Source organism: Stenella coeruleoalba, assembly GCF_951394435.1.
Source record: "Stenella coeruleoalba genome assembly, chromosome: 10".
Lineage (NCBI taxonomy): Eukaryota > Metazoa > Chordata > Mammalia > Artiodactyla > Delphinidae > Stenella > Stenella coeruleoalba.
The window spans coordinates 65671930-65686986 of NC_137156.1; the positions used below are offsets into that span (position 1 = coordinate 65671930).

General features: G+C 51.4%; 2 protein-coding genes across 6 annotated transcripts; one reads left to right on the forward strand and one right to left on the reverse strand.

The window, feature by feature from the left end:
- Positions 1 to 1106: 1106 nt before the first annotated feature.
- Positions 1107 to 14902, reverse strand: CCDC51 (coiled-coil domain containing 51). 5 transcript variants are annotated; one of them, XM_079933312.1, is made up of 5 exons: positions 9734 to 9817; positions 9329 to 9386; positions 4489 to 4808; positions 3299 to 3463; positions 1107 to 2757 (listed from the first exon to the last, which is right to left on the reverse strand). In XM_079933312.1, the coding sequence occupies exons 3-5, from the start codon at positions 4798 to 4800 to the stop codon at positions 2002 to 2004; spliced, it is 1233 nt and encodes a 410-aa protein (XP_079789438.1). In that variant the 5' UTR covers positions 4801 to 4808; positions 9329 to 9386; positions 9734 to 9817; the 3' UTR covers positions 1107 to 2001. The 5 variants fall into 5 exon arrangements, with proteins under 5 accessions (XP_079789438.1, XP_079789442.1, XP_079789439.1 ...); XM_079933316.1 differs by having other exon boundaries at positions 4489 to 4687; positions 9734 to 9782; XM_079933313.1 differs by lacking the exon at positions 9329 to 9386 and having other exon boundaries at positions 9734 to 9789.
- Positions 9865 to 12001, forward strand: TMA7 (translation machinery associated 7 homolog). Its single transcript, XM_079933317.1, has 4 exons — positions 9865 to 9967; positions 10057 to 10112; positions 10195 to 10282; positions 11768 to 12001. Exons 1-4 carry the CDS (start codon positions 9952 to 9954, stop codon positions 11800 to 11802), a joined length of 195 nt encoding a protein of 64 aa, XP_079789443.1. The 5' UTR covers positions 9865 to 9951; the 3' UTR covers positions 11803 to 12001.
- Positions 14903 to 15057: the final 155 nt, after the last annotated feature.

A 15057-nucleotide genomic window follows, 5' to 3' on the forward strand; every position in this document is an offset into this window, starting at 1 on the left:
TCAGGAGCCAGGACCTAGTCCATCCTATTAGGACTTCTGGAGAGCTTTGGCTCATGGCCATTGGGACAGCCTCTTGGGAGGCAAAATTTGTCACACAGAGATCACTCTGGAAGCCCCCAGAGCCTCCACAGGCTTGGGGGAGCCTCAATCAGAAGGTTCTGGTCATCCATACTGGCTGCTGTCAGAAGAGCTAAATCACAGGCACCCTCTTCCCACCTGCCACCCATCAAGAGTCATCATTCTCATATACCCGACTCTGCCTTCCAAATTCTCCCTCCCCAACTCCTCGGCTCGCTCCCTTCCCTCCACCTTCTCTTCCAACACCTGGGTCCATGACTCAGCACCTTGTCCCCACCAGGATGGCACCCCTTCCCTGGTTCCCTCGTCCCTGGCCTCTGGACATCAGAGTGGCCCTCTGGGTCCTCCACTTCATTCCCTAACTTTATGCTCCACAACTCCCCAACACCCATCACCACCTCAGCCAAGCTGCTGTGCTTCAAGGCCCTCACCCACCTTGCCTCTCCTGGCTGTGCAGCTTGTGGGGGGCCCCCTCCATGTGCCTGGAATCCTCCCCTCCCCAGACCCATTCACTCAAGTGCACACCCTTTAGGACCTACGTCACCCCAGAGGGGGACCTAGGACTTCCAAACCCCACAACACCCCTCACCTATACACAGACAAGTCACCTCCTACCCATCAGGAGGGTGAACATCCCAAGTGCAGAGGTCATTTCATCCCACGCCCTCCTGGGGAATCCATTACAAAAAGAAAACAATGCTGTGGACAGAGTGACCAAATGATCAAGGGACCAGGGGCTCAGAGGTTCACATCACCCATGGGGCCACTTGGGCCATGCCCACTGCCCAGGCCTGAGCACAGGCTCCCAAGAGGGAGGGCATCTCATGGAAGCACTTCTGGCTCCACAGGCCTCTGCTGTGAGTCAGCTCTGCCCAGCCCACAGAAGCCCCTACCTGCAGACCCTGCACACAACCTCAGTGCACCCTGAGAGGGTGGGTTCTCCAGACCCACAGTGCAAGCCGAGTGCCTCCCCACTGCTCCTGTTTAGTCAAGGACACACAAGGCCACCCATGGCCATTTATCCCAGGAGGTCAAAGGTTGCTGTTCTCCACTGAAAAGGAAGAGGTAAAGGGTTCTCAGGGCACTCTGCCTCCATGCCCCCCCAACTGCACCTCCCACCTCTGGGAGGTCCCTCCCCATCACTGCCTCACCATTCACACTGCTGGTGGGCTGAACTCTGCCCAAGGCTGTAGAGGTCAGCCCTAGGCTGTGTGTGGGACGACACCAGCCCAAGTGGTGCTGCCCAAAGCATTCTCTGCACCAGGGAACCAGACTGGCCACCAATCCCTGTAATTATGTCCCCAGCAATATTTACCAACCATTCCCCCAGTCTCTCTTCCCTGCTCTCCTCTGATCATTCCTCCAGTGTTAGAAACAGGAAGTTCTCCCCAACATGGCAGAGAAAGTGATCCCGAAGAGGGGCAGTAACCATGGTCACCAATGGGTGGGAAGCAGGCTAGGTTTTACTCACTGGAAATCATGGGCCACGTGACACAGGAGGGCTGGGCAAGTGGAGGACAGGCCAGGAAATCCAAAATGAAAATCCAGGCCTCAAGCGGTAAGTACATCCAAAATGATCCTGAACTGGGGGCAAGACCAAGAGATGAGAGAGGAACTAAAAGGGGGCGATTACCCTACTTCCAGGCCCAACCCTCGAGTCCCAAATCTCAATTTTCAATGGGCAAAACCCAGTCTAACAAATTACTTTAAATAAGACAAACTTAAAGACACTTTAATTGGACGTTATCACAAATTTTCGATAGTTAATGTAAATGAGTGTTGCCTAAAAAGCAAAGTATGTCTGCTGGTGAGCCACACAGACTCAGGCTGAGGTTGAGTGCACCCCTGAAGGCTCACTTCATTGCTTCATTCTCTAACTAAATCCACATCCATACCTCCTCCCTCTGGAGGTGGGTCCAGGGGCTAGCTGGCCCTGAACAGCATATACAGCACAGGCAGGATGGCCACAAATGTCACGCAGGTGACCAGTGTGCCATAGATGGTGTTCCTGTTGACCTGGGCTTCTAGCCTCTGCTCCATGTCTGACAGCCCCAAGATCATGCTCCCCTGTTCCAGCAAGGACCCAGACAGGGCCCCATCTGCCGGCTCCACCAGGCCTGGGTGCGCTGCAGCCTTTGCAAGCTGAAGCACCCCAGCCACTTGGCCCAAAGTCTCTTCCAGGCCATCAAGCTGCTCTCGTAAACCCTCTAGACATGAATGGACCTGCCTGGAATGGCTGAGCTGCTCTCTCAAGGCAGCTGAAAGGACCTCTGTGTCTCTGTCTCGGGTGGGGGAAGTACCTGCCTGGGACAAAGAGCTCTGCCCAGGCCCAGCTTGCACCAGGCCCCTCAGGTCTGCCACGAGGTCATGGAGGTCCCTCTGCTGGAGGGAGTAGCTGGACGCCTGTTCTCGGATGGCTTCCTGGAGGCTCACAGGCCCCTTCTGAGCCTCCAGAAGCAAGACCTTCAGCTCCTGTAGCCGCACACGGTTCACGTAGGTGGAGCCAGCCACACCAATCAAGGCCCCCAGGACTGACCCAATGAGGGACCAGTTCTTGGTCCTCTCAGCCCGAGTGCGCTCCTTCTCATGACTTTCCCGCACAGCTGCAGAGAAGAGGGAGAACTTCTCCCGCTCGGAGTCTTCGGCACGCAGATAGGTCATACGAAGCCTCTTCTCCTCCTGCAGAAGCAAAGCTGTCATATAGCAGCAACCTGGCCCAGCAGCCGCCAGCAGATGTCCCACTACCATGTCCCCGGGGCTCAGCTTCACGTCTGGCACAGATTACATGTTCCATAAACACGTTGAATGAGTAAAGGTAGCATAAGCCTGGTCAGGAGGGAGGAGCAAAGGAACTGGGGGTGGTCAAGGTGAGTGGCACTATCCTCCCCAAGCAGTCTTGGGTCTGGCCGGACATGCAGTGGTGTCTACAGAATGTGTCTAACAGAAGGGAAGTGTCCGGCGCTCTCTGGGCCAGACCCCTGCATGGTGCTCCCTCCTCAGTAATCTGGGGTCCAGATTATACTGTCCTGGACCACTGATCCCAGTATTCCAGGAGGAAGTGCGTGGAGAAGCTCTGGAAGCCTGGGGCCCAGTCCCTCCACAGGGGCTTCTGGTTTACCTCCTCACCAGGTGTCTGACCCCCTAACTAGTCAGGGCTCCCACCTCGCCCCTCCATGACCTGCCAGGCTAGGGTCCCTCTCCAGATGAGGAAGGGGCCTACCTGCAACATCCTGTGCTCCAGAGTAGCCAGTTCCAGGTACTGGTTATCGTCTCTGGAGATGCGGTCCAAGCGGTCCCTCACCTCCTTCAGCTTGGCCTGCTGACCTTCCAAGTCCTCCCGAGCCTCCCGGACAAGCCCTCGAGCCACCATGAACACTTTCTCTGCCTGCAGAGAGAACAACAGAGGCCATTTGCCCCTTCTCTCCATGCCCACACAGCCTCGGCTCCATTCCCAACAAGACTGGGCGGAGAAGAGGTTAGTGGGGTGTCAGTACAAAGGGTGAAAAGAGAGTCCCTCAGACACATAATCCTGGCTCACCCAGTGGTCCTCAAAGTGTAGCCCCGGGCCCTGCCCATCAGAATCACCGGATTTGTCCGTTCAAGTGGAAATAACATGCCCCTGAGAAACCTGAAAACAGCTAAAGATGCATACAATCTGTGTCCACCAAACCCAGCTGACTCTAGTCTGACAAACCAGAGCAAGGCCCTTATGTTCTTAATCGGCTTCATGTGTGTTACCTTAGCTACAACCTCCCAACAACGCCAAACGCCATGACAGGCATTGCCCTGGCCTCCATTCAAGAGACAGAGAAACCCCGGCTCAGCCAAAGTGATGGCCTCCAAGGGGAGAGACAGCACTGTGCCTCAAAACCTCCGGCTAAACCCCAGGTTCTTCCCACCCCACTACACTGGTCTGCGCCTAGGTGGGAGTGGGAACAGAGATGGCGGAACGCATTTCCACTGCCACAAAGGACTTGACAACCACAGTCTGATGTTTCCCAGGGCCTCTACTTTCACGAGGGATGCTTTAATCACACATGGGGCTTTGAGGACACTGTAATGCAGCAACCCGCCAGGTAACTCTCACCACCAACCCCCAAGCAGTCAATGAAGGAAGTGCTTGCTGTCCTCACAGAAAGGATGTTAATGGCCCGGGACTCACTGGTACATAGCATACACAACAACTTGTTTACATGGGGGAGAGGAGGGCCCTTCACCCCGGTAGTATCAAAGCCAGGCTGTCGTGTGAGAAACGAGTCAGATCCCTCTCCTAGTGGTATGTGTTCAAGAAAAGGCAAATCTGGACGTGGCCTCCCAGCATCTGTGGCTGGTAATTTACTTGTCAGGAGCCTCCAGGCCACATTGCCCAAGTCAGAGGGCAGGGCCAACCACCCCAGCTCCCCTCCTCACCTCAGTCACGTTTCCCTGGGCCTCTCGAACCTCACTGAGTCCAACAAACTCTTCATATCTGTCCCACCAAGTCTTGGCCATGGAGGACGCCCGTTGCTGAATGCTGTGCCCCAGGGCTCCTCCCAGCGCTGTGAGGCGGTGGTACAGCCCGAGGGCCACCTCCTCAGGTCTTTTCTCTCTGGGCTGGCTGGGGCCTGGGCTGCAGAGAGTCCTGGTCATAAAGAGGTCCCTTCCAAGGAGGCCTCTCCGCACCAGTACGGGAGACACACCCACGACGTGCCGCATGGCCAGCACAGGGCTGCACCCTGTCATCGGGAGATCTGTGGGGGGATGCCAGAGAGATCAGCTCACAGCCGAGAAAGGCTGGGCTTAAGTCAGATCTCAAGTCCTAGGGACAGTTCTGAACTGAACAGTTTCCATTAGAAAGTCCAAACTGCGCACCACTCTGTTGGGCCCAGAGGTGGCAGCCACCAGGGTCAGGCTTCACCAGGTGCCCCCAGACAATGGAGCATGTCAGGGAAGAGCATATTTAGGAGCTCAGGCCTTCCATCTCTCTCCGTGACGCCACATGAACCCAGATCCTCCCATTCCACCCACCTTCCCACAACCCCAGGTCTCTGTTGTGATCTGCATGAGAATCCTGGTGTCCAGTTTTCTGATAATCTCAAAGAAAATTCTTAAACCTGCGTTGTGTCCATGCTAACAGAGCCCCACAAAGATTCCCAAAGACTCCTAGGGAAACTGTGGAACTGACTGAGGGGATTTGGGGGAAAGATTTCTATAAATGACTATCAAAACCAGCTTCCCAGACTCCCTGAGGGCTGCCTCAACTCTGGCGAAGCAGTTTCGCTTCTGTTCTGGGACACAGGTCGTTCATGTCCCAAGGCAGAAAACTCTCTCCTCAGCTCTCCTCTGAAAAGACAATTCCAGGGGAAAACAAAGCAAAACAAAACAACCCAGATTTCTTCATAGAGGACAGCTTTTTTAGGTTTACACCAACTTTCCTTCTGCCCTTCAAGCCCAGACATTCCGGGTGACCAACTCCCAGACTCACATTTCTCACTTTCCATAAGCTTTCTTCCTTCTTTCCAACCTCAGTAACTGCCCAACAGGTTAAGTTTCTTTCATCTTTCCCTTTTCAACCTTGCTTTGATGTTTGGGCCCCAACAATCCTACTTCTCTGTTACCTGAACAGCACAGGGAGTCTCTCATCATCCAGTCAGGCCTTGCCTGAGCCCAGGAGCAGCAGTGAATTCCGAGGACCCCAAAGAGAGGGCCAGGTGACCCATGCTCCCGGGGCAAACCTGGGCCAGAGCACTCTGGTCTGGCCAAACCACCCCTGCCCCCAAGTACTGACTCTGGCTGTCAGAGTGACACCTGGTAACCAAAAGACCAGGCCAGAGAGAGAGGTAAGCAAAGGGAGCGGGGGACAGGAAGACTGACTAGAAGAGCTCCAGTTACAAAGAAAGGACCTCCCTGATGTAAGGCGATGAGCATCCCAGCCTCCTCCCCATGGTGCCATGCTTGGAGAAGCTCTGACCCTCTTGAAAACAAAGTTGCTTGGGTAGGGACATGCCTCCTGGCAAAAGCCTGAGCTGAGCGCCACAGAAGGGGACATCTCTGTGACAGTGGTTCCAAGCTGGTGCTGCACCCAAACCCCTGTGCCCCTTGCCCAAGGCCCAAGGGAGCACATGCTACCCATGGCCCAGCAGTCGGGCCAGCCTCCTAGGCCTCAAGGCCAGTGACCACTGCACACAAGCTGTGGCCTCACAACAATCCTGCAGGTGTACCCCTCATCAAAGCAGAGCACCCACCCTCCTCAGCAACGCTCAGCAGAAAGGTGTCCCCCTTGTCTATCACTACTTCTTCAGCCCTCTTCTCTCTTGATCCCACTCGACCACCAAGGTTGCTCTCCTGAAGCCCTGCAAAACTCCCACCTTGTCAGATCCAGCAGGTGCTACTCAGATTTCTTCTCCAATACCTCTGCAGCTTTCAACACCCTCTCATTTTGAAATCACCACTCCCCTCAGCCTCCTCCTCTATCAGCAGCCCAATCTTGGACCCTAGGAAGGTCACTCATCCCTGGCACAGAAGACAGCTAAAGCCTCCTACACAGTCATGGCTTCCTCCCCTGCCCCTCAGAGCCGTTCTTCACATGGCAAACAGAGGCTCTGTTACCTCCCAAGTCAGATCACATCCCTCGGTGCAAAACCCCCTGACAGCTCCCCTATCACCTGGCATGCACACCAGTCCTGCCATTGGCCAACAAGCCCCGGTCCTCTCAGCCCTCATCCCCTTCCTTCTCTCCATCCCTGTACGTACTCCACTCCAGCTTCCTCACCACGCTAAGCACAATCCTGCCACGGGGTCTGTGCCCTGCCATGTCCTCTGCCTGGACCGCTCTTCCTCCACAAGTCCAGTCACCTCACACTTACGTCTTTGTTCATACATCACCTCTTGATAAGGCCTTTCCTGACCACTCCCTCCTTGGCCACCTTACCTGCTTTCTTTTTCTCCACCAGACACACATATTGCCTTCTTCATGTACTGCCTCGCCCCTCACTAGAACATAAGCTTGGAGACAGCAGGGACTTGGCTTCGTGACGGGACACACCAACGAATCCCAAGTTGTTCCCCCACTCTAGTCCCTCCTCTCAGCCTCCCACCCAGCCTGTCTCCTGGCTCCTCCCCACTTAGATGTCTCACAGGCCCATCAACCAGCAAAGGGAAGATGTTCCTGGCACAGAGACAAAGTGGAACAGTGCTTGAAGTTGTCTAAAATCTGAAGGATGACCTGTGCAGCAGAGAGGAGAGTGGGTGGAGAGGCTGGACAGGTGGACAGAGGCCAAAATGAGCCCTGGGCCAAGTTCAGGACGCTGCCCCTCCACATCCATTCTCCTACTCCATCCAGATGACTCTCTCCTACCAACTGCCCTTTTCGCAAACCTCCATCACCAGTACCTCATCCTCACTTGTATAGCTGATGGTTTGCTTCATTTTTCACCAAGAAAATATTTTAAAATTGGAAGAGAACTTCCATAAACTCCTACCACACCTTCCCACCTGCCAATGTCTGTCTCATCGTCACCTTCTCTTGTTCCTCAGGATGAATAATTCCTGCTCTAGGAAAGGCCAAGCTGTGCCCCAGGTCCCATATCCTCTCCCCTCCTCAGACACTGGTCCCATATCCTCTCCCCTCCTCAGGCACTAACTGATCTGACACTCCCTCCAGCAACTGCCCCACTTCTCTGCTCCTCTTTACTCCTTGACAAAGTGCCTGCACTAGCTGTCTCCAGTGCCTCTTCTCCCATTCTCATTCAGCCCCCCTCTGTTCTGGCCTTCACACCCACCAGGACACTTGAACTGCTCCTGTCCAGGTCATGTCCACGTGGCTAAACCCAATGATCAGTTCCATCCCCATCTTGCTTGCCTTGTCAGCAGCCTGTGCCTTGTGATAGCTCCCTCCTTCTTGAACCACCTTCTCCTCTTGGCTTCCAGTCCCCACTCCCTTCCACAACCTCTCCACACAGTGCCCCAGAGCTCTGTCCTCAGGCTCCTCTCTTATCCAGTCCTGTGGCTTGAAAAATCATCTACAAAAAAGTTCTAAACTTGATTGTAGGGATAGCTGCACAACACTGTAAATATACTAAAACCACTGAATGGTACACATTAAGTAGATGAATTGTGTGGTATGTAAATCATATCTCAATAAAGCTATTACTAAAAAACAAACAGACAGAATTCTCTGGCAGTCCAGTGGTTAAGACTTGGTGCTTTCACTGCCAGGGCCGGGTTCAATCCCTGGTAAGGGAACTAAGATCCTGCAAGCCACGTGGCGTGGCCAAAAATAAATAAATAAATAAAACCCAAACAAACTATAATCGGACCTCTCCAGCCCACACCTCTCCTCTGAATTCCAGGCTCATTTATCGAACTGCTCACTCCATGTCTCTGCTTGGAAGGCTGATGGGGATCTTATCCTCCTCTCCCAAACTTGCCTTTCCCACAGCCTTCTCCATCTTGGTTGATGGAAACCAATCAGGCCCAAACTCTCATATCATCCCTGACTCTGCTTTCTCTCGCTCCTCACATCCAGTCCGTTAACAAATGCCACCTCCACCTCTGAAACTAAATCCAGAATCCCTCTTCCTCTTGCCTCTGTCACTGTTATCACCTGGTCCCAACGGCTGACATCTTTTGTCTGGATTATCCTAAGAGCCTCTGACAAGTCTCCCTGCTTCTACTCTAGCCCCTACTGTCAACAGAGCAGGCAGTGGTGCTTTCAAAACATGGTCAGACCATGTCTCTCTCTGCTCAAAGCCTGCAACCGTTCCCCATTTCTCTCAAGGTAAAAGCAAAAATCCTTTCCATGACCTACAGGGCATCCACCTCCTGGCTCTCATTCTTCTCTCCTCTCACCAGTCTCCTTTTCCTCACTCTGCTCCAGTCACATGGACCTTTTCCCCCGGTCTTTTTTTTTGACATAAAATTGACACACAACATTGTAAAAGTTTAAGGTGTACAATGTGATGACTTCACAAATGTATATACTGCTAAATGTTTACCATAACAAGGTTAGCTAACATATCTTTCACTTCATATAACTCCCAGCTTCTTTATGTTGCTGGAACATGCTAGGCTATTCCCACCTCAGGGGCTTCATACCACCTGTTTCCTATCTGTACTGCTTGCTCCCTTCTCTTTTTCAAGTCCTGCTCAAATGTCATAGCTGTCCACTCCCACCCCAGGACACCTTAACCACTTTGCTTTATTTTTCCCCAGGCACATATCACATGACCCGTGGTATGCATTTCACTTATTTACTTATAGTCTCACCCACCAGAACGGCAGCTCTGCCAGGGCAGGCACTGTTTTGTTCACTGCTGCATCCTCAGTGCCTAAAGTACACACATATAGCACACACTCAACAAAAATGTACTGGATGAATTAACAGAATTTGCAAAAATATCGCATCCCGGGCTATATTATAAAACCCCAACTCCTTCCGGTGGCCTCCAAAGCTCTAGAAACAGGTGGTCTAGCCCCCGCCCATTTCTGCTGCCTCCCTCGCATCTCCCACCAGCCACACTGTAAGGAATGCGCCGAGATTCAAGGCCTTTGCACAAGCCCTTCCCTCTACTTACAGTCCTCTCCCCGTGCACAGTCCCAGGCTTAGCGCTTGCGGTTAAAAACCACTCGCGGCTTCTGGATCCTCCCCGGGCAAGACACCCCACCTCCCCAGTACCTGGTGGGTTTTGCGCCGGAGCCGCAAACCCAAACGTGCGCCAGTCACTCAGTTGATCTCTGACCCTTTAGTGCCCGCCTCCGGACCGCTTCCGGCAGCGGGAGCGCAACTTCCGAACCAGGAGCCAATCTGCGGGCCCGCATGGAGGTATAGGCTCAGGGGGTGGGACGGAGAGCCCCGCATCCGGTGGAGGGTCTGGGGAAGGGGCGGCAGGCGCCATGTCGGGTCGCGGAGGTAAGTGAGCGGGGACGATGGGGTGGGGCGGGGCGGAGAGGGACGGGACCTGGCGGGGGCCAGGCTGAGCGTGCTCGTGTCGCACGCAGGTGGCAAGAAGAAGCCCCTGAAGCAGCCCAAGAAGCAAGCCAAGGAGATGGACGAGGTGAGGGCTGGCGCAGAGGCGTGGGCGGGCGCGGAGGGTCTGAGAAATCCGCCGGGAGTGAATCCGCTCTCCCTCTCCGTAGGAAGATAAGGCATTCAAGCAGAAACAGAAGGAGGAGCAAAAGAAACTCGAGGAGCTAAAAGCGAAGGCCGCGGGGAAAGGCCCCCTGGGTAAGTGAGGGCTGGGTAGAGCTCAAGCCGGACAAACGCCTGAGCATCAGTCTGGTTACGGGCCCGAGCATGTCCGTGTCCTGCCTCGTTGGTGAGTTGCGAGGTCCCTTTTGCTGGTGTCCGCTGTAGTGGACGGCCCTAGCCAGGCTTGGTTTCGCAGCAGCGGGAGAGGGGGCGGGAGTCAGACCCAGTATGGGCTTCTCTTGCTTAGGGAAGTGGCAGAAATGGAAATACAGAAATTTATATATCTCAGACACAAGTTAGTACAGTTGAGTTTCCAGATATCCTCTACAGTTTCTTGCTCCAAATTCGTATTTCACTGCTTCTTTGTTGCTTGTAACATTTCTTAATTTACTAATCGTATTGTTAAAACTCTAGCAAAATACTTTTGCATCCTGAGCCTTTTCACTGCTGGATGCGCCTAGTCTAATGGATAAAGTCCAAGTCTGTTGGCATACTATTGTGCTATATGTTTTTTAACTTAATTCTCTACCATTCTGCCTCTTTTTTGTCTTTGTGTAAGAGGAATTGATTACATATCAAAAGATTTTTTTAAAACCCGTCAGTCATTGTACTTTGTGCTTCTTAAATCCTGTTTACATTCATCAAAATAGGATTATTTTCTCAACAGTTATCTATACCCTATTGGATCACTGAGCCACCCTAGGGACAACGAAGGCTGGGATGGTGGGAGTGTCATTCAGCGTTTCCCAAGACCTCTATGCTAGTGGGTTTGAGTCATTTTTGTGTACCCACACAGCGCTGAGATTGTAGATATTGAGATTCCTTTTTGGAATGATGTGAGGTATCTTGCACCTTCCCTTAATCTGTGATTATGTATGGGGAGAAGCCCAACCCTTAGTGAAATCCTGTACTACTTGTTTCTATTGAGCATCATCTACTTTTTTTTTAAGGTTTATTTTGTCACAGCCCTTTAGGACTTCCATTTCTATATTAGGCATACTTAATTCTATAATTGTTTGTTAAATTACCTACCCTGTGCCAAATACAGTCATTTGTAAATTGGGTAAAATAAAGGTAGTGAGTAAATCAGATCCCAGGATCGTAATACAGAAGGTGATGTGTGATATGACACTTAAGAGTATGGACTTGGAAGTCAGGCTACCCAGCTTGGAATCCTGGCTTTGTCACATACCAGTTTATAACTTTGAACAACACCTAACACTGAGACTTTGTTATTTGTAAAATGGGTTGATAGGGGATGAGGATTAAGTGAGCCAGTCTGAAATACACAACACACTTGGGATCCAGACCAGTGCACAGCCATTACCCGTGCCCTGCCTTATTCTCATTCTACTTTTGCCCAGAATAGATAATACTGGGAAAGCCCTGTGCATGCTTGTATCCAAAAAAATGCCCAGTACAAAGAGCTGGACCTTATTAGGATCCTTATCAGGCCCCTGGGGCTTCAGCCATAGAACTGTCTTTTTCCCTGGATGAGACTTTTTTTTTTTCCTTTTGCAGCAACAGGCGGAATTAAGAAATCTGGCAAAAAGTAAGCTGTTCCTTGTGCCTGAGGCAATGATGATCCTTAGTTCCATTCCTGTTTAAACATCTGGATTCCCTGCCATAACATCTGTTGCCACCTATAGCTAGAATGAAGTGTTGTCTTGGAACCTATTGTACATTTAAGAATAAACTTTTGTAAAAAAAAAAAAAAAAAAAATCATACAGTGGTTCATCTTGTCTTTAGTTCTTCTCAGCCATTTCTACCTTAGCTGTGAGATCCGCATAAACCCAGCCCAGAATCCTGCCAAAGTGTGTTCTTAAGTCCTTGTTCTATCCTGAATTCTGTACCACCTGGAATTAAACCAACTCATTTGAAATGGCTGTTGTTTTCTGTGTGGTTATATACCCAACAGAATATATTACATGAGATTAGTGGAAGAATTTGTACTTTGGGAAGAAAATCTATTCTTTCTGTTATGACATCCACATTACTATTTGTTTTAATGGGGTTGTTCATCTGTTCATGTAAGGAGTCTTGCTTGTGCAAGCCGGGCATGCACCAGTGAACAATTCCTCTTGCCAAGGAACTTCTCTATTGTTGGAGGGGAGCAGGACAAATACATATGATATGTGTTATGAAGGGCAAAAAGACTGGAGAAAGGAGAGATTCCTAAAAGTCTGTAAGAACTAAGCTTACTCTGAAGCCCCCAGGTCTGCATTTCCACTAGGGCTTCAGAACGGTCCTTGCTAGGTTCCCATTTCTTATACTCTACGTTCAACCCATCAGCAAAATCAAATCTGAACCCTTCATATTTACTCTTATACCACCGGACCTTCATTCTGACCCTAAAATCCCTCACCTAAATTATTGTAGTCACATCCAAATTTGTCTTCCTGCCGCTACCCTTGCTTCCGTACAGTCTAATCCTTATTCAGGACCCAGAGTGATCTCTAAACCATAAAGTTACATTTTGTCTCTCCCTGGCTGAGAATTCTTCAGTGGCTTCTTAGTGCAAAAAAAACACAAGTCCCTACAATGACCAGTGAGGCACTAAGGGATCTGGATGCCACTCCCTACCCTCTGGTGTCTAGCATTCATCCTCCTGATCAATCGTGAGCCACAGTGGCCTACATTCCAGTCAAGCTCCTGCCTCACTGTTATCACTAACTGGAAACTCCCTTCCTTTAGAGAACTGAAATGTCACATTAGTGAGCTCTTTCCTGACTGTAGTGGCAGTCCCAGTGTCTCTTAACCCTGTTGCCTTTTTCTCTCCTGACATTTGTTATCTACCACTTTTGACTCCAGGAAGAGTAAATTCCTGATACAACTATGGGAATAATGCGAATAACACTTAGCTTTCTCTGAGAATGTGTTTTCAAAAAGGGCTCTAGAACTAGTCTGAGATTTTGCTGAGTCAAAACTGGAAAAGGTTTTGATAGATTGAAGCCTGTATTATCATTCTAATGTACTTGATATTAGTAGAAAAAGAAAAACAGCCCACTTTGCTTCTCTCCCGGAAAGTTGCACAGCCAGCAGCATCTTTGGACTTAAGGGATTCCCTGTTGGACCTTGCCAGCTCGCACCCATCCCTGTGCTACTGAGAATAACCCTTCAGAGAGCCAGTGCCAGCACACCACCCCTGAGATTAAGCTACTGCTGTTTTATTTGGTAGAACCTAATCAGCATTAACACATGGAAGTATAATCCTGTCCCTTTACGGGACCAGAGTCTTGGAGCAATTAAGACAAGCATTCAACATTTGGGCAGCTGTCTGAGGGAACCTACCAATTACCTCAAAAAACTAAAGCCAAGTATTCAAGACCTTCTAGGCCCTGACAACCACTTCCCTTTCATTTACTGCCTTCACAAACATTCACAGGACACTCACAGGCCAAGTTTGGCACTGAGCATTCAAGGATGAAAAGTCTTGCCCCAGTTACTCTCCAACACCCTGTTCCTGCTAACTGTTGTGCACATGACTGCTGCCCGGTAAAATCCTGTCAGCCACTCAAGCCCAGCTTGAATCCTTGCTCCTCTCTAAAGCCTTACCTTCTCTCTCTGCCATCAATAATTCCTACCTGGCACTTGTGTGGCGTCCATTTCAGTGTTGTGTTCTTGTCTGAGTAGTCTTGGTGCCATCCTCCTTGGTAACTCTTTTCTTTTTTTAAAATTATTTATTTTTGGTTGCATTGGGTCTGTTGCTGCGCGCGGGCTTTCTGTCGTTGCGGCAAGCGGGGGCTACTCATCGTTGCGGTGCACGGGCTTCTCATTGCGGTGGCTTCTCTTGTGGAGCACAGGCTCTAGGTGCATGAGCTTCAGTAGTTGTGGCATACGGGCTCATTAGTTGTGGCTTGTGGGCTCTGCAGAGTGCAGGCTGTGCTCTATAGAGCTCAGGCTCAGTAGTTGCGGCACACGGGCTTAGTTGCTCCGCAGCATGTGGGATCTTTCCGGACCAGGGCTCGAACCGTGTCCCCTGTATTGGCAGGCGGGTTCTTAATCACTACGCCACCGGGGAAGCCCTCCTTGGTAACTGTTGGTAACTTCCACTCAACCTGTAGGACAGCCCAGGTGCTACTTCCAGGGGGCCTTCCTTAACTTCCTGAGTTTCATTCATTTCTAAACTATGACCGTCGCTTGGGCCAAAAACACTCAAGAGCTCTCAGAGAAATGAATGAATATTAACAGCCTGAGCAGTTAGTTCCCACCCCCTCCAACACAGGCACACCATTCTCAGGATCACCCCTTCTCAGACCTTTCTTTCTCCAGACCTACCTCAAAGGTACACATTCAAAGCATTTACTGTTCTCAAAGATGTGTGCTCACAACAGCTCTAGCCATAACTTCCGCCCAGTCCCACTCTCCCACACTCCTCCCCAAGAGAGCCTTGGGGTATATGAGAAGTGGGTCTAGCTGGAGAACAGCGAGCTCACAAAGACCAAACCCCTGAATGCTCCCTGACTCGATTCACATGTGCACTTGTGAAAATCAGGGCGAACTCCTCCAAGCCCAGCTGTGTACCCTAAGTGATGCCAGAGAGCGGGCGCAGAGCCACCTGCGCGGTGGGGCTGGTGAGTTAGCCCAGGTAACTCGGTTCTCTCCTCTTAGACCACCCGCCTACTGGGGTCCCAGCCGTCGGTACGAAAGCGCCAGGCGGGGTGATGCCCAGAAGGGCTGGGAGCGACGGAGCTCCGCAGGCACCCAGTTGAGCACCGCGGCGCGGTCTGATTACGTCATTCATCCCCGCCCACCGACTGGAAGGTGATTGGCCTGTTGGCTAGGGGGCGCGGCCCCAGCGGCTGAGGCG